Raw genomic sequence first — 18,269 nt, forward strand, 5'->3', positions numbered from 1 at the left:
TGGGATTCCGGCTGAAATGGGCACAGGTACCCGGTGAACAGAAGAAGGCACTAAAACCTCTTGACCTCAGCCTTTTGCTAATGTGACAGGGGCTTAGCAAAAATGGACTTTTTCGAATTGTAAGTTTCAGGATATATTTGCCTATCCAGCACAGGGATTTGTACATTGTGAATGGTCTCTGTCTTACCTAAATGTTTAATTTATCTGAGACCAAATTGTTTTAATTCCTTTAGACACCCTCAGCCACCTACAGACACACAGTTGTGTGAAATATAGATCATTATGATCGCTTCACTGAGGGATTTTCCAGGGACTTCTACTGACCAGTAATTTTACATCCTAGTTTTAGATCTGTGTGTTCAAAAGTACCAAACAGCTTTTGTTTCAAGATATTTGGAGTCACAATTTCTAATAATTCATTTTGGCTTGCGTAGAATTACTCCAGTTTATCTGGGCTTAGCGTGTCAGGAGCTTCTTGGAATTTCCAGCCAGTTTTGACCTGTGGCATGGCCTCAGATCTCTCCATCGAGTGGCTGGATTTAGAGGGTTCACACTCCACTGCCTGTTGCTTGAGAATAGCGAAAGCACACAGCAGCCCCCCTCGAGCTTCTCTCCGCTCCCAGCCCTCATGCGCTACCACGCACTTTTAGGCAAAACTTGATCTGACTGTTCTCAGGTTTGACGAGGATGCACCCTGGTCACTAGGGGCCTGAAACTCTCTCCCATTTTCAGCAGAGCTGTGTCCCAGGGTGGGGTGGGGTGTAGGGGCTGCCTGGAAACCAGTATTTCTCAGCTAAGAAGGCATGATACCAGGCTTCAGAGGGGGCTTATCAGTTAAATAAATCAATTTTGTTAATAAACTAAAAGCACCTAGAATAGACTAAAAAGACAAAAGTATCTAGAATAGAATATCGCCGGGTCCCCAAAGCCCCCTCATGCCCACTTCTACTCACTACTCCCCAAGGTGAACCATTATCCTGAATTCTAACATCCATTTCAAACTTTATATAAATGGAATCATACCGTATGTGCTATTTTGTGTCTGGCTTCTTTTAGTCAACATAATATCTGTATGATTTATCTGTGTCCTGTGTAGCTACTTCATGTTCTCACCACGATATGATATTCTGTCGTGTGACTATAGCTGCCTTTATTCATCCACTCCACTGTTGATGGGAGTTTGTAAGTTTTTAAACACACAATAAGGTATTGTTTATGAAATATTAGTCAGTGGGGCCCAGACTTGTCCCCTTTAACTTTTGGAAAAGCCTAGAAGTTTCTGAGTCTCATGAAGGCCTGATGCGATGGTCCTCTCCTGACTCAGCTCACGTGAGGGTGGAAAGGCCGAGAGGTGGGGGAGACCTTGCCTGTGGACTTTGAGGTGTGTTTGCCTCTGTGACTCTGTGACTTATTAAGGACGGGTTGTTTAGCCTGGGTTTGCGGAGTGTTGTCAGAGCTGCCGGTCTCCGTCAGCAGACCAGGCCTGCCTCGGTTTTCTGGAGTTGCTGTTTAGATTCAGTCTCTTCTAGGTGGTGTCTACTCTTGGCCTTGATACTGGGAGAAGAAGGTGATGGGAAGGGTAGTAGAAGTGTGTGTGTGTGTGTGTGTGTGTGTGTGGGAAGATGGTGATGGGAAGGGTAGTAGAAGTGTGTGTGTGCGTGCGTGCGTGTGTGTGTGTGTGTGTGTGTACACACGTGCAGACAAACTCCCAGACGTGGGTAACTAAAGGCAAGGTTAGAAGTGAGAAAAAGAGGGAACAACTGCATTATAGGTGGCTTCAGCTGAGAATATTACACCTCTTGTGTTTCCCCCTAAGGAATGAACTTCTCCTCCATCTGAAGACCTACAACTTGTATTATGAAGGCCAGAATTTGCAGCTCCGACACCGTGAGGTGAGGATTCCCCAGGGAAGGTCTCTTTCTCTGGTGGGCCAGCCCAGTCTTTGTCTCTCCATGTCGTGGGTCTGGGGGCTCTGATCCTGGGTCCCCCACAGTAAGTCTCTCCCACAGTAAGTGGCCTCTCATTTAGGATGTTAGTGGAGTTCCTGGAGTTCTTTGGAAGTTGTTCCAAAAAGGGTGAGCTTTTCTGTTCCAGAGTCATTCCAGAGGCAGGCTAGCACCAGCCTCAGAAAGGGGGTCATCCAGAGGGAGTCTTCATGAATTGACCCTTTCAGGTGGCTTTCAAGCAGGCTTCCTCTCCTTGGGAAACTCAAGAACCTTACCCAGTGTCCTGTGTTTACACATTTGGGACCATGTCCTGGACAAGTTGCCTAAGCTCTGGGTGGTAACTCTTAGCCTTCCCCACAACTGCATCAGCCTTCTAGGGTGCCTTCTTGGAATGCCCGTTGTTATCCATCTGCCTTTCTCCAGCCCCCATCATGAATCTAAGCTTGCTCATCCTGTATCCATTTCTTTAAAGCCTGTTATCAGACAGATGGTGAGTTGTATAGGAGCCTGGAAGAATAATTTATACTCAAGTGTTCTTGACTGATAAGAAGGTGTATATATACCCTTCTAAACGCATTTTCAGGTTATCAAGCCATGGTGATTTAATCCAGAGAAAAAGATATCAGATGATAGAATTTCAGCTACCAAGGCAGGCTGGTTGGGGATAATATTTGGAATGTAGTGGCCTTCTCTGTGTCCCTCAAACTAGTCAACTTAGGCAAAGTCCTACTGGGTTAAATTCTGTCCTACAATCATGTTAGTTAAAGTGATGATGCCAACCTTGACCATCTAGAAGGCCATATATATAGCTTGTGCTTAAATAAAACCTTTCCCCCCAAGACCTCCGAATGCCCTAAAGTTGTTTCACCCCTCCTGCCTTCTTTTATTCTCCTTCCCTCTCTAAGGATGATCCTGGGGCTCAGGTTAGTTGTTCATTGGACAGGTGTCATCTTCATAGTGAAGATGTGGCCTTGGCCCAGGTCTGACATCTGTGGGCCCTGCCCATAAAACATGAGTTCTGAAAGACTTTTCTGAGACTTGGGAAAGAAGGCCCGACTCTTTTAGGCATTTACCTCAGAGCTTTTGCTAATTAGTGGCTGGGTCATGAACAAGATTTTAGTCCTTAAACAGCTTTTTCAGGATGTGTCCTATAGCAACCCCTGGGCTATGGACTGGCACAGGTCCATGGCCTGTTAGGAACCGGGCTGCACAGCAGGATGAGCGGCAGGTGCGTGAACGAAGTGTCATCTGTGTTTACAGCCGCTCCCCAGCACTAGCATCACCGCCTCAGCTCCACCTCATCAGGCATTAGATTCTCATAGGAGCACCGGTTCCTGGTGCCAAAAAGATTGGGGACCGCTGTCCTATAGAATAAATTCTCAAAATGCTCGGTGATTAAAGAGTTTCATGGCCATAAATGAGATCCATTTCCTTGGATTAAAACATGCAGATGGCCTCAAGGGTTTCACATTTAACTTATCAGTCAACAACCCTTGAGTATAAATTTGGAATTCTTACAGAATTTATTCACCTTTTGGGGAGTCCTGATGTAGCACATTAGCTTATTAAAGGTTCTGGGAAGTTCTACTGTTAAGGAACCTGATTAACACAGCCCCTCCCATCTCATGATAACCTGACACCCTTTTTAAGTTAACAATTCACCTGCTCGAGGAGCTGATATTCTGTAGAATATCTGTGGAATCAACTTGTGGAAATGTTACTTTAAGTCTCCTTTAACCAGCCGGTCAGATTGCTAAGCATATGTTGTAGCTAAAGACACATCATTTTCCATAGTAGCGGAGGGGAAAGTAACTAATATTCACCAATTTAGTTCTTGCTCTGTTAACAAGGCTAGTCTTACTTACTTTAACAGATGCATTCTTTCTTTAAAGTCATTAGTATAAAAACAACAAAAATACATTTAAATAATTTGCTCATGTATATTTGAATTTGAGGCAACTTTTGTGCTGACCTGTGAGGTCACCTTCATGGCCTCAAGGTACTTTACATTGGAGCGTGTCTCAGAGCCGGGGTGTGACCATAACTCAGGTGTGTCCAGCTTGGACACATCCAGGATGCTGTCAGTTGTCCCCAAGTGTGGTGCTGGCTTCTGCAGGACTTTTCCTCGGGACTCATTGCACCAATCGCTTTTTGGGCAGGAAGAAGACGAGTTCATCGTGGAGGGGCTGCTGAACATCTCCTGGGGGCTGCGCCGGCCCATTCGTCTGCAGATGCAGGATGACAATGAGCGCATTCGCCCCCCGCCCTCCTCCTCCTCCTGGCACTCCGGCTGTAACTTGGGGGCTCAGGGGTGAGTGAGGAGAGATGGGACTGGGGGTGATTGGGGGTTTCTGGAGAGTCTGTGTTCTCAAGCAGGTAAATGCCACCTCCTTCCGGCCAACCTTGACCCCAGCTCCTGTTCCTACTTCCTTCACTGCCCATCTGCTCTGCTCTGGGATAAGGAGAAAGGGGCAGACGTTGGTGTGATCAGGTCTCCATGCCTGTCACCACAATTTCTGAGTGACTGTCAGAGTGAGGAGTAGAGATGTCAAGTCAGAAGGGCCAGTGCCTGGGTGAGCAGCATGTCCCCCTCATGGAGAATTTCTGAATCTCTCGGGGGTATTGGTAGTGGCCAGCCAGGCCTGGCCTGCAGATATCTGACAGGATGTCAGATGCCCCAGTGTCCTCCTCGCCGGGACCACTTGTTATAGAGGGACCCCGCTCTGGAGACAATTAGTGTCTGAACCTTTTGACCAAAGTACTCCGTGTCTTGGGGGAACCTGGAAAAGGAAAAGGAATGTTGGATCCTGTCTGAGCCAACCAAGAGAGGTCAGCCAGGGGTCCCTTCAGGACGCACTTGGAGCCGGGTGGCGGTGTGATGGTCAGTAGTCTGGGAGACCCCCTCCTCTGAGTGCCCAGTGAAAGATCTGTGGAGACCAAGCCTGTTCCTTCTCTACCTCCACCACCAAATGAATAAGTTGAGTGCATCCAGTAACGTACACCGTCCTTACTGCCTTTCTGGGACTTCAGTTTTTAGGGTCAACTGACTGTGACTAGTCTTGTTCCATCTTGAAACTTGCTGATGCCCATTGCCTTCTGGCCACGGCATGAGTGGAGCATGCCAACCTCTTGGCCAAAACCACAGTGATTTTTTTTATATTTTGAATGAGAACCAAGCCCTGTCGGCCCCATTGAACATTTTGTTAGACTCCACAATCAAATCTATCTTCTCTAAAGTTGAGAGGAAACTACAATGTGGCCAAGCCCTGGAGCTGATCTGGTTGTTTTCCAAGGGAATTTAAGGAGGAAATTCTTTGCCCATCCCATCAGACGCTGGGATGTCTGGTCACGGTTCTTTGGTTTCATCTAATTTTGCTGGTTTCATACTCTAATTTTGCTTTGCTTTCAGCATTTGCTTTCCAATGGACCAAACCCTTTCCACAGCCCCACCCTGACCCCCAGGCTATGTTACATTCCGTTCCCTCAATGAGATGATTGTTGAAATTCCATTAGACTATGAGGGAGGGGTCTTCCACTGTGCACCCTTGTTTCTTTTCCCTTCCTTGTGGCCGCAATCTGGTCTTGGTTTGTACTCTGCTTTGCTTTCAGCATTTGATTTCCAATGGACCAAACCCTTTCCACAGCCCCACCCTGACCCCCAGGCTATGTTACATTCCGTTCCCTCAATGAGATGATTGTTGAAATTCCATTAGACTATGAGGGAGGGGTCTTCCACTGTGCACCCTTGTTTCTTTTCCCTTCCTTGTGGCCACAATCTGGTCTTGGTTTGTTCTTGAAACCAGCAAATACTGTGAGAGAGTTTTTGGGAATGTAAATAATGTTATCCCAGATGCCTTCTATAATAAAGTGAGTGCCTAGACCACTGTGTTAAGAAGGATGCTGAGCCCAGTTTCTTCTTCAACAAGAAAGAGAGCTTTGGACGAAGGAGTGGGCGCCAAATGTTCACTATTCCTGAGAGGTTCTGACCAGTTCTATTCTGGGGTCAGAAGTCCACAGGTTATACTACGATAGGAAGTTCCTTCAGATTTTCAATTTCAATTGTCTTCCTTTAAAACTATCATGCCCTGAACATGAGTCCTATCTCTCCACTGGGTCCCAGGGAGCCCGCACCCCTCTCACCATGGGATGGTCCTAATCGTTGAATATGATTCTCCTTCCTGGCTGCATCCTCTGTTGATTTGTGTTATGTTTCTTTGAGCTGCTCCCATTCTCCTTTTTGCTTTGAGGAGTTATTTGCCAGTTATCCCTGGCCAGATTGCAGCTCAGACTGCCTGCTCCTAGCCCTTTCTCCAGCATGGCCGATGAGCACTCAGTCCCTGCAACCCCAAGAACGCTGTCATCAGCACCCTTTCCAAAGCCACCCTGACCCTTGTGGCAGCCAACCTATTTTCCATTCCTTTTAGATACCAGAAACAATTTCTTAGTTATTCCTTCAACAGAAATGGATCTGAACCGGAATCTTGTCCCGAGAAATAAATGGCCATTGTTGAGGATTTCCAAATTAGCTGTAGAAACCATACATGCTTAGAAACTCAGCACAGACAACACATGGATTTTGTTCTTTGCTGTTCTCCATCCTGGGCTTGATGAATTGGGTGCTTGTGTTGCTGCAGCTGCTGGGGACTAGCATCTTCTCCCTTTGGAACTCCCCCTCTTCACCCAGTGCTCAGCCTGGAGCTGGGCCAGCCTCATAGAACTCTCAGAATAGCCCACCCGCCTCTTTCGTTGCTTAATGTGTACTGGTCCCCAGCGTGGCACAAGCGAAGTGCTCCCCTTGCGGGAGGGGGTTGGGGTGAGAGTGGGGGCATCTCTCCGTGGGCATTAAACCACCTTCCCTTTTGTTTGTTTTCTGCCCCCAGCACCATCCTGAAGCCCCTCACCATGCCCAATATTCAGATCACAGAGGTAGATGCCCCGGCGGAGAGTGAGCAGACGTCTAGCCCCACAGGTACACGTGTGATGGGAGGAGTCTCACAGGTCCTTGCGAGGTGGGTCTGGGGTCAACTGTGTGGAGACGGATGTGATTGATTTTGTAAGCTGTTACTTACTTTTTGAATAAGTAAAAGCCACACGGTTTAAGAGTCAAAAAATATTTAAAAAGAATTAAAAGTTTCCCATGTCATCTACCCATTATTGCAGTTCCCGCGCTAGAAACAACCTGAACGCATTCCTCCTGAGATGTTCTGTGGAAATACAAGCAAATACATACCCACAAACCTTTATGGTTGGATGTCATTTCTTTTCTTCCCCTTTTATATAGTGGTAGCATTTTACACACCATTGTTTCTATTTATCAATTTGTCTTGAAGATCTTTCCATCTAAGTCTGAAAAGAACTTCGGTGTTCTTCTTGGTTCTGCAGTATCCTGCTGCAGGGGAAAATGACCGTTTATTTAATCGCTTTCTGGTGACAGACACTTAGATCATTTCCAGTCTTTTGCTATGGCAAACAAGGTTGCAGTCAGTGGCCTTCTAGACATGTCATTGCACACATTTGTCAGAGTTTTTAGGATTCTTTCAAGTGGAATCGCTGAGGCTACGTACATTTGTAATTTTTAAAGATATTGTCGGTTTGCAGTATCTTGCAAGTCCTTGTATCGTGTTTATCCTGTGCCAGGCACTGTTCTAAGTGCTTTATGTGCATTAACTCATTTAAACTCTCAACAATCTCTTGAGGAGGGTGCAGTTATTATCCCTATTTTATAGATAAGGAAACCGAGACAAAAGAGTTAGCAATATATGGCAATGGTGGAGCTGGAATTTGAACTTGGGAGTCTGCCTCTAAATTTTGTGCTCTGAACCTTGTCGCTGTATTGCTTCTCAGTAAATTATGCATGTTTTTCCCCTAACAGGAATTACTGATTTTATAAAATATATTTTGGAGGAGGCAGTGGGTGCTATATATAGCATTGGCAACCAAGAGGGGCCTGCCACATGCCGGGTTCAGGCAGGCAGAGCTCATTTCCCCCTCCCCTCTCAGACTCCAGAGGCCTGAAACCCCTGCAGGAAGACACCCCGCAGCTGATGCGCACACGCAGTGATGTCGGAGTGCGTCGTCGTGGCAACGTGAGGACGCCCAGTGACCAGCGGCGAATCAGACGGCACCGCTTCTCCATCAATGGCCATTTCTACAACCATAAGGTAGAGGGGACAGGGTGGCAAGGAGTGGGGGGAAACCCCAAGGTGGGGGCAAGGCCCCTTCCCGGGCGGCCACGACCTCGGGGCTACAGACACCTGGGAAGCCAAGCATTTACTGTTGGTCTTTAGGTTGTGGGTGGGCTGCAGGCTCTGCTGGTTCTGTGAGGAACAAAGGATCGCAGATCAGGAGACCCCCTAGGTGGTGGGTGAGATGACCCTACAGACACCCCTCATCAGATCCTCTCAGGAAATCTCCGTGTTACCCTCTTCTTGCACCATGTGCCTCCTGGCTGCTGTGTGGTCTGACTTTTCCATGAGCTAAGGGCTGCCCCTGAAGGAGAGCTGTGGTACCCAGGTCAGGGGGCATCTGTGCCCCACCCTCCCACTCCAGTTAGCTGACCCTCCTCCCCTCCTGCTACTTGGTTCAGTGAATAGTCAGAGAACTCCCTGTGTGAAAGTCGTCGTGGAGGGGACTTTGCCTATGTTTTGTTTGAAGAGAGGGCCTCCCTTATCTGGTCCTATCCCCCCTCCCCAACCTTGCCCCTTGGCAAGCTCAGACCCCTTGAACTCCTGAGCGCTCTTTGTTGACATCAAAGCCTGATGCCTGCCAGGTATTCAGGGGGCTGCCAGGGAGCACAGGTTGAGTGTCATTGTCCCTGTGCCCTTTACCCCAGGTAACAGGGTGGGACTCCTGGGCTTTAGACCTTGCCCTTGTTCCCACTCCCACCCTGAGCTGGACCCCTCTGTTGACAGACGTCAGTGTTCACACCAGCCTATGGCTCTATCACCAACGTCCGCATCAACAGCACCATGACCACCCCGCAGGTCCTGAAGCTGCTCCTCAACAAATTTAAGGCAAGTTCCCTCTTCTGGCTGGCCTCAGACAAGTGGCACGTGTGCCTAAGGGGCCCCAGAGGTGCCAAGTTGTAGGCTGTGGGGAGTGTGTGGTGACGGGGGCACTGGGCAGAGTTTGGGTTATTTAGACCCCAGGCATCAACATCACCTGGGAGCTTGTTAGAAAGGCAGGTTCTCAGACTGGCTGAACCTTGAAGCTCGGAGGTGAGGCCAGGGAACCTGCTAGATGACGCTTGAAGGGGATTCTGGTGTCGCAGAAGTCTGAGAAGCACCATCCCTCAGGTGCTTTATGGGCCATGGAAAGACCCGGCCTGACAACTCGTGCACAGATTGACTGCTGGAACGCTGTCGGGGAGCCTACCTTGGAAATGAACCATCAATAGATGGGCAAAGTATAGTGCATGAGTATTTTTAAAGTCCTGTTACTCTATATGTTTCTCACAGTCACCTTGTTATAAATAAAAAGACCAGGTATTCCGACTTTAATGGAAGCCAGTGTCACCTAGTGGCCCGAGGGCGCAGGCTCTGGGTTCTAATCCCCATCCATCACCTAACCGATTGGATGAATTGGGCAAGTTACTTAACCTCCCTTTTCTTCTGCTTTCTCATCTGTAAAATGAAGATAACGGGATCCTGTTACAGGGTTGTCATGAGTATTAGATGAGTTTAAGTATTGTAGAAACCTGGCCCGGTCCAATAAGTGTTAGCTCTTACTATCTATTATTATTGATAACGTTACCTGCTGCTCAATTTCCTCATCACTTCTAAGAGCTGCAAAGAAATAGCCCTCCCCTCAAAAGAGCCTAAAATCTATTTAGCTTTACAGTGATAAAGAAGGAATGGCTCAAAGTTAGGATGTGTAACACACGTTTTCAGCAAGCATCTTTTGCTCCTGATTCAGATCGAAAATTCGGCGGAGGAGTTTGCTTTGTACGTGGTCCATACCAGCGGTGGTAAGTCTGAAGAACACAGTGTGCTTTAAAAGTTATAATTAACTCAAAATAGCAAGTTAAAAAAAAACACCCTCTGCCTCATTCACTTGTTGTTTGGGGTTAGAAACCTTCGCTTGCTGTTTGCCTCCAAGGCTGGTGCACTCGCTGGATGAGTCCACTGGGGAATGCCATGTGTGGTCCGTAACAAACCCCGAAACCTAACTGCCTATTAAAAAGGGAACTGGATTTTTGATTTTCTCAAGATACCTATAAAACCAATTCCTCCACTGCAGCATCTTCCAAAGGGTTTGAGGCATAGTAGTATTGTTCAGGGGAGAAGGGAGCGAATGGTTGCTTTGAACACCTGTTGAATTGTTCATGGCAAATCAGTCTCCTGACTTGTATGGCTGCATCTCCTAAGGCAGCGGTTCCCAACCTTTTTTTGGCACCAGGGACCGTTGCTCTTATAATAATCTAATGCCTGATGATCTGAGATGGAGCTGAGGCGGTGATGCTAGCACTGGGGAATGGCTGCAAATACAAATGAAGCTTCGCTCGCTTGTCCGCTGCTCGCCTGCTCCTGTGCAGCCCAGTTCCTAACAGGCCATGGATCAGTACAAGAGTTGGGGACCCCTGTCTTAAGGTGCCTGGTCCACAGGGGCCCCTGAGCTGACCACTACTCACAGTGACAAAGGCCTTAGGCCGAACTCAGGGGTGCTCTGGGCTGTGTGTGCTTTCAGAGAAACAGAAGCTGAAGAACACCGATTACCCGCTGATTGCGCGAATCCTCCAGGGCCCATGTGAGCAGGTCTCCAAAGTGTTCCTTATGGAGAAGGACCAAGTGGAGGAAGTCACCTATGATGTGAGTCCCCTTTCGGTCCAAAGGTCTGTCCTCAGGAGGGTGGGGGTTTGGTTGGGTTACCTGCAGCTGAGGTATAGCTTGACTTTTTGGGCAAGGGCCATGCCCCATTTTGCTGCCCTTCTTAATACAAGGTTTTGTTGAAGCGGTAACGGCCATGGGGCCCGGAGAATGAACGCGGCGGCTAGGTTGAGGATGCGCCCTGTGGGAGATGTTGGAGGAATGTTCAAGCACAAAGTGATTTCCATAGAAGGAATAAATGTCTTAAGCCTTTTTCAGGTATTGCAAGAAGGCCAAGAAGTTTCTGCAAACTCTTTCTTAGCAACTTGAAGAAGTTAGCAATGATTTTATCTTTGTAGTAAGAAACATCCTCAAATCTTAGCTGCTTACAACAGCGAGTATCTACTTTCTCACTCAGGATTCTGCAGGCTGGTAGCAGCAGTTCTGCTCTAGGCTGCATTGCAAGTCTCATTCAGAGGCCCACGCTCAAGGGGCAGTGGCTACCTGGGGTATGTTTCTCATGGTAGATGGCTGGAGTGCAAGAAATGAGGCCAAACCATGTAAGCTCATTTGAAGCCTCTATTCAGATTTGCCATATGTCATGTCTATACACATTCCATTGGCCAAAGCAAGTCACATAGCCAAGCCCAACATGGAAAGGGTGAAGAAATTTACTTCCCTCATGGCAAAGAGTGGATAGAGTAGGATGGAGATTCTGGTGGGGGAGGAGGAGCAGTTGTTTCACTTCAGCTCACCTGGGAGCCACCCCACCCCCACAGCCTCTCAGGATCAAGTTCACATTTGGAGACCTGAGACATAGTCATCATTCCGAGCCTTGGTTCCTGAAATTCTTTTGAGGGACACCAGAGAGATGTGTTAAATGTCATGGGTTCACGTCTTTCTCTGCATCACGGAATCAGGAGAAAGTGCTGTTCCATGTTTGCCATCGCCTCATCATGGGGATACATAAGATGAAAAATGAGAAGTTATGAGATATGTGTCAGGTGAAGGAAGCAGTCTTCATCGCAGAGTCTTTAGCAGCCTTGAGAAGAATGAGGCTCGCCTCCTCCTGCCTTTAAGGAAATCCTGGGTTAATGCAGAAATAGATTTCCCAGTGCTTTGTGCCTTACATGAGAGAGATGCCAAAAGGCATTGGAATAATTCTGGGAGGGGAGCATGCACCCCAGACTGACTTCTTCCCTCCCAGGTGGCCCAGTATATAAAGTTCGAGATGCCCGTCCTTAAAAGCTTCATTCAGAAGCTCCAAGAAGAAGAAGATCGAGAAGTAAAGAAGCTGATGCGCAAGTAAGCATGGCCCTGGTGGCTGGTTGGGTTTTTCCTGGGGCCGCAGTGAGAGGGCTGTCTGTTCAGGCGCCTTGCAGGGACCGAGCTGCTGCATGGGCCTGGGCCTTATGGACCTTCTTCAGGGCGCTTCCCACTGGTGAATCTAGATCTCAAATGGGGAGTGGAACTTCAGTGTCTTGGTCTCTCTGCTTCTCTCATCAGCCTCTAATTTTGATGTGAGACACAAGAATGTTCTGGAGCTTTCAGGAAGGTTGTCTTAGTAGCATGTGGCCTGAGCAACCAACCTCTGGAGTCCTCTCCTCACACCGTGCCTCCCTTTTTAACATTTCTCTTGTGGAAGTTGCATTTGGGTTGAAAAGCCCAGTAAAAATTATCTTTGCGGGGGAGGATTTTATGATTTTTTTTTTTGCCATGTTTAGTCATAAAGCAGACTGTGTTTATGGACATGGTAGAACAATTGATTGATTTTTGCCACTAGAGACGAGAGCCAACATCATATTTGCTGTATCGATGATAACTAGTGTGATAGCCGTTAATGTTTATTAAACACTTGCGTGCAGTGCAAAGCCTCAAACATAAGTAATGTCCCCTTTGGCCCCACGCAAGGGTGCCCACTCCAGCATCTGCATTGCCATAGTTCAGAGAAGAGATGGGGATACTGCATTCACCAACAAGCCACGGACCCCCATGCCTAGTAGTTGCTATGGCCTCTTCTGCAAAATGCAGGTACTGATATGAGGTTGAACCACATGAAGTTGCCATTGTGTAGGCCTCCCCAAATGGTGAAATGTGGTAACTTCGTATGGTCCAGCCAAGGCGAGGATTATATGCTGCTGTGCATACAAAGTACTGTACACAGTGCCTTGGGCATGGTAAGCGCTCAGTTAATGGGACCCTTATTATTGTTCCTTTTGTCATTTCACCGTCTCATCCTTCTTTACCAGGCTTTCTAACTATAGTAAAATAACCTAGTTTGGAGTTAGCCTCTTCAGTCCCTCTCATCCTGCAGCAAAGTAGCTAAAGAGTAGGCCAGTGACAGAAGCAAAGAGACAGGACAGTCAGCCCACGCTGTGACCCGAGTTGGGAAGTAGGATCAAGAAGAGGTGTGTGTCGCTTTCTGCTCCCCACGGCAGCTGTTTCTGTCTCCAGGTACACTGTGCTCCGGCTGATGATTCGGCAGAGGCTGGAGGAGATAGCCGAGACCCCAGAAACAATCTGAGCCACAAGAAAGAGGGGATCCAGATACTGCAATAGCTGCCGTTGACATAAGAAGGCCTGCAGGATACTGGGTGCCCTCCTTCCACAGAAACATTTAAATGCAGACCTCTCTGGCTCCCGAGAAGCCAGCAGACAGCTCCCCATCCTCGGACCCCCGAGCTTCTCCTTTCGTTCACAAGGACTTTTGATTTTTGTTGTAAGGAGGACCCAAAATGTGTGTGTGCGCATGTGCGCGCACATGATACGTGTCTAGTGCCTATACCTGATATATTCACATGCATTTCATTCCAGTCAACCAGCACAAGTGTCATGAGACTGGAAGATGTGCTTCTCGTGGGCAGGAGAATCAGAGGAGTCACCAATCAGGGGTTTTATGCTGAAAAAAAATTTCTCTCCTCAAGTGCTGGGGAGCAGCCACACACATCTCCCCAGCTTAGAAGGGGAAGGGGACTCTGCAAGCTCACCATTTGGGGTATTTATATGTTAGTAGAAACCCTCCCTCTATACTGAGAAGGATCTGTGAACGTGAGAACCCTGGAGACTAACAAAATAACAGCCCTGTGCACTTGGAGCAGGTCTGATGGAAAGAGAGAAACCATCAGTGGGGTAGATGCAATAAGCCCACTAGTTTTTACACTGGAAACTTCAATTTTGAAGAACAAAGATGTATGTGATGATCTGTGTGGATGCCTGTGGAGAATGGATTCCGCCTCCGTTATCTCCTCCATAGCCACCTCTAGGAGATAGGAGTAGAGCCTGATGCTTCTCTCAGAATGCGAGCTGCTGACCCCAACTCTTCGGTGCCTCCTTGAGTTGAAGGAATCATCTTATGAAACAGGCCTCCCTGGTTTGCATGTGGCGCCAACTGGCTAGTGTGACTTAGGCCTGGGCTTATTCTGGGGTGGTGGCCAGGAAGTGTCCCTCTTTGGGGGATTGTAGAGGTCCTTGCAGACATGACAGGTGCCTGTGAGCCCAGCTCATTTTCGCACTATCAAGGGGTCTTCTGCACTTGAAGCTGCACTTCTGTGTCATTTAAGTCAAGACTTTATTCTTTCCAAGGCTGGATTCTTGCACCTTGCCCTCGCCTCGTGCATGGAGATGAACTCCAAGAATGAGGACTCATCTTGCTCTTGACCAAGTGTGGGCTTCAAGGAAGCTCTTTGAGCTGCCGGGGGAAGGTGCAGATGGAGGATGGAGCTTTTCTTTCAGCTTCTCTGAGCAACTACCTGGGTGATCTTCAGAGCAGACCATAATGGGAGGAAAAGGGCTGGGATGTTCTGTCCGCTGGGGCCCCCATCGGGGTCGCCAAACAACTGGGTGACAGGTTTGAAGAGGGACAGAGAGATACTTGAGCAGGGTGCCTGGCTCTGGAGATCAAGCAAAGCAAGGCCAGGACTCCTGACAGCACGTGTCTCCGAGCCTTGTTGGGGTCGGGCCCCATCTCTTCACCTCCTCTCTAAGAGTAGTTTGGAGAGATGGCCAGTTGGGGAAAGGAGAACCACTGATTGGTGCCTGCAAGGAAGGCAGAGCTTTGCAGCAGAGCCGTTCCTTCCCCAGGCATCCTCTTGCTCCTTTCCTGCCCTGGTGGCCTCCATGGCCTCTGTAGATGGCTCACAGCTGTGGTCTTATTGTTGACTTTCAAAAAGATGGCATGTTGCCACTTGGCATTTTTCCAGGGGTCTCTTAGCAGGCAAGCCTACCTCTGTGGGGACAGCACCAGGTGCCCAGTGGGGTTTTGACTGGAAACCTGGAGGGGCTTAGTCTCAACCATGCACCTCGGTGGGCTTTGCAAAATGCACAGAATTGGCAAAAAAAAAGAAGGATGGAAGGAAGGCTTCCTTTGTTACCGATGAGAAAGCAGTTTTGAGAATGCAAACATGCTTCCTGAGTTTCTCATTTGAGAAAATGAGTTGGAAAACTTCTCTTCCAGTTATTTTTATTTTGAATGTTTAAAACTTTTCCTGGCCCTGATAATTCTCCTTGGAGGGCCAGGGGGAAGAATTTCCACCAAGCAAATACTAACCACTAACTCTTATGGGACAGCTACTTGTGGTTTATGAAAGTTCCCTTTAATTTGCACTAGCACAACGTTCATGTTCAATGTAGAAATCTTGTAAAATGTCAGGTTTGCCAGATCACTTTCTGAGAGAGTGATAACATAGATTTGGCTCTTTAAAGATGGGGGTTGGGGTGGAAGTGAGGGGAGATTATATCTTACACAATATATTCCATTTAATGCAGGCCACACTTTTCCATTTTGGCCCACCCTGTTTAGAGACATGTCTCACATTCTAATCAGGAATTTTGGAAAGGTTCTTTGAAACACCAGCAGCCGAAACAGACACCTCCACGATGTGGAGCCAGATTTTCTCACTGGTATCACATGGCCCTGCAGCTTTGAACTCTTGGACTGATTTGTGTGGGTTTTTGTAATTGTGTGCAATGAACCTGAAATCGTGTGAAGAACAAAAGGCCAATTTATAGGGTTTTTTTCCCCTAATTTGTGAAAAGCAATATAGCCTCATCTGCTTTCTTTTGCCAGGGGCTTATGTTACAAGGTGATCGAATGAAGCAAAACCCGAGTCCATCTGGCTGGGGAGGGGGTCCGTTCCCCCAGGTGATGGTGGAATTAAGCACAAGGTCACGTTCTCTGATCCCATCAGTGGGAAGGTGATGAGTTAAAAGGAGGGTGGTGGTAAGGAGGGTGGGGTTACCTTGGGAGGGACTGAAAAGCACAAGGGACGGGCTTGGCTGTGCATACTGGTGAGGAGTGTACACCTGAGTTTCCAGACTAGAGGGACTTCGAAACCAGAAGTGGAGGTTGAGGTGAGAGGATCTCGGATTAGCCACCCACTCAAGTAAAAAATGCTGAGACCTGAGATTGAGATTTTGGTCTGAGTCTTCAAGAAGAAATATCTTCACCCTTCTCTCCCTCCTACTGGAAAGAAAACTATATTCCCGGTTGGAAATCTCCAGATAAAGACATTTTATCATCAGTGTAGATAAGATTTTGGCAATAATGACCAAAGTAGAAGAAGAAAAAAAAAAAGAAACCTGTGCTCCAATGCAAAAACATCTTAGCAAGAATTCTTTTCTGTGGAGTTAGGTGGTTATTTCAGTGTCAGGAGAGTGGAATGGGCCACAGAAGGGCAAGAAGCTCTCAAGAAGAGAGAAACTTTTTAAAGCCAGAGTTATTTCAAAGCTCTGTAGCACTGAGAACACAGTGTCATAAATGCATCTCCAAGAGAGAAATTTCTATATGAATAAGGGAATTTCAGAGTCTCATAGTGACCAAACCATGAAGTGGGGCCTGAGATAGGATACACGGGAGATCCCCTCAAGTACCCCTGATGCTGCATTTTTGAGCCTCTACTTACATTGTTTTACACAAAGCCTTGCTTGAGTCAGATGTGGTGGGAGATGGTCTCCTAGCGAGGTAGAAATAAAAATAAATGTGGATCCTTTCAGATGTGATTGAAAGTAATTACAAGATGAGGACCAGCTGGGAAGGGAAAGCCCCCTTCCCCCGCCCCTCTGCCCCACCGCCGCCCGCAGGTTACACACCTGTTTCCCAGGTTGATGGTTTCTGGTGTGTTTTTGCTCGTGTTTCTTAAGGGTTTCCCCACTTGTTTTAGCTTTGTGAAGTATTCCTTTCTTAATCATAATTTGCCTTTTAGCAATGGTACATAACCTGGTTCCATGTTTGGTTCTGAACTTATAAACTGATATGTTTAGGTATTTTAACCTAATCTGACAAGGCCTCAGTAGGGAGCCATGAATTTCTGTAACATTTTGATATGTTTTAATGCACCCGACTTAGATCTTTGTTGAATAAAGCACTTTTCAAGAGAAGTGCCCCGCGGATGGGTCTCTGTGTGTCCACGGGGTGAGAAGCCTCTGCGTTCGGAAGGTTGGGGATAAGAACGTGAAGGTACACCCAGGAGAAAAGTCGATTTCCTTTCTCCAGAGTTTATGGTTTGAATGGGCTCAGACTTGGCTGTAATATCCCAAATAAGAAGTGAAATGGGAATGTCTCTGTGTGAGTCTTGAGTTAAGGACCTGGTAGAGACGGAAGTCATGGTGGAATGGACTGCAGACAACCGTTCAGGGAGGTAGGTTTTTGTCCTGACTCTACTGGCTTTTTGGGACCAATTCACTCAACCTTTTTCTAGGACTTGGTTTTCTTGTCTATTAAATGGCCAAGCCACCCTGTGGGGTGTGGGGACCTGGGCTTGCCTCTGTGGGAGGCAGCACCCCAGGAGTCACCAAGTGTAAGACCTCAGACTAGGGCCCACATTCCACTCTCTGATTAATTTTATTTTAACTAAAATTGGCTAGGCCACGGTACCCAGATATTTGGTCAAACACTAGTCTAGATGTTGTTGTGAAGGTTTTTTTTAAAAGAGTTTAATATTTAAGTCAATACTCTTTGAGCAGATCAGATTTTCTCCACAGTATGGGTGAGCCTCATCTAATCAGTTGAAGGCTTTAAGAGGAAAAGATTGATTGCCCTGAGGGAGAGGGAATTTTACCTCCAATCTGCCTTTGGACTTGAGCTGCAACATCAGTTCTTTCCTGGGTCTGTAGTCTACACGCCTCCCCTGCAGATATGGGGCTTGCCCACCCCCATAATCATGTGAGCTAATTTCTTAAATCTGTATGTATATACATCCTTTTGGTTCTGTTTTTCTGGAAAACTGACTTAACAGAGGGGTTATGTGGTTGGTTCATAATATCGAATATGTGTTTGACAGTTGCCTTCTTAGGAAACAGGCCATGGAGCATAAATAATGACCAACATAATTTGATCTCTAGAAAAAGATAACAATCAAGATAAGATTTTTTTAAAACAATGCCCTCAAACAATACATATATTTTTTTAAAAGAGAAAAGTTTGAATAAATTACCATTCCCTTTAAATGTTGTTTTGCTTTCTTATATTTAGAATTTTCACTCCAAGAAGTAGCTTTTTAGTTGCTGAATTGATGAAGTTGGA

General features: G+C 47.1%; 1 protein-coding gene across 1 annotated transcript in view; it reads left to right on the plus strand.

Moving 5' to 3' along the window:
- Window positions 1-13,950, plus strand: part of RASSF2 (Ras association domain family member 2) — a 36,925-nt gene extending 22,975 nt beyond the window's left edge. Inside the window, exons 4-12 of the mRNA XM_006921621.3 lie at window positions 1,817-1,892; window positions 4,106-4,257; window positions 6,827-6,915; window positions 7,947-8,107; window positions 8,858-8,959; window positions 9,861-9,912; window positions 10,632-10,753; window positions 11,958-12,055; window positions 13,205-13,950. Coding sequence (XP_006921683.1) covers window positions 1,817-1,892; window positions 4,106-4,257; window positions 6,827-6,915; window positions 7,947-8,107; window positions 8,858-8,959; window positions 9,861-9,912; window positions 10,632-10,753; window positions 11,958-12,055; window positions 13,205-13,274 — 922 coding nt within the window. The 3' untranslated portion in view covers window positions 13,275-13,950. The remainder of the gene's footprint in view (window positions 1-1,816; window positions 1,893-4,105; window positions 4,258-6,826; window positions 6,916-7,946; window positions 8,108-8,857; window positions 8,960-9,860; window positions 9,913-10,631; window positions 10,754-11,957; window positions 12,056-13,204) is intronic.
- The last annotated feature ends 4,319 nt before the right edge of the window (window positions 13,951-18,269 follow it).

The sequence above is a fragment of the Pteropus alecto genome, unplaced genomic scaffold, assembly GCF_000325575.1.
Source record: "Pteropus alecto unplaced genomic scaffold, ASM32557v1 scaffold45, whole genome shotgun sequence".
In the NCBI taxonomy this organism is placed as follows: domain Eukaryota; kingdom Metazoa; phylum Chordata; class Mammalia; order Chiroptera; family Pteropodidae; genus Pteropus; species Pteropus alecto.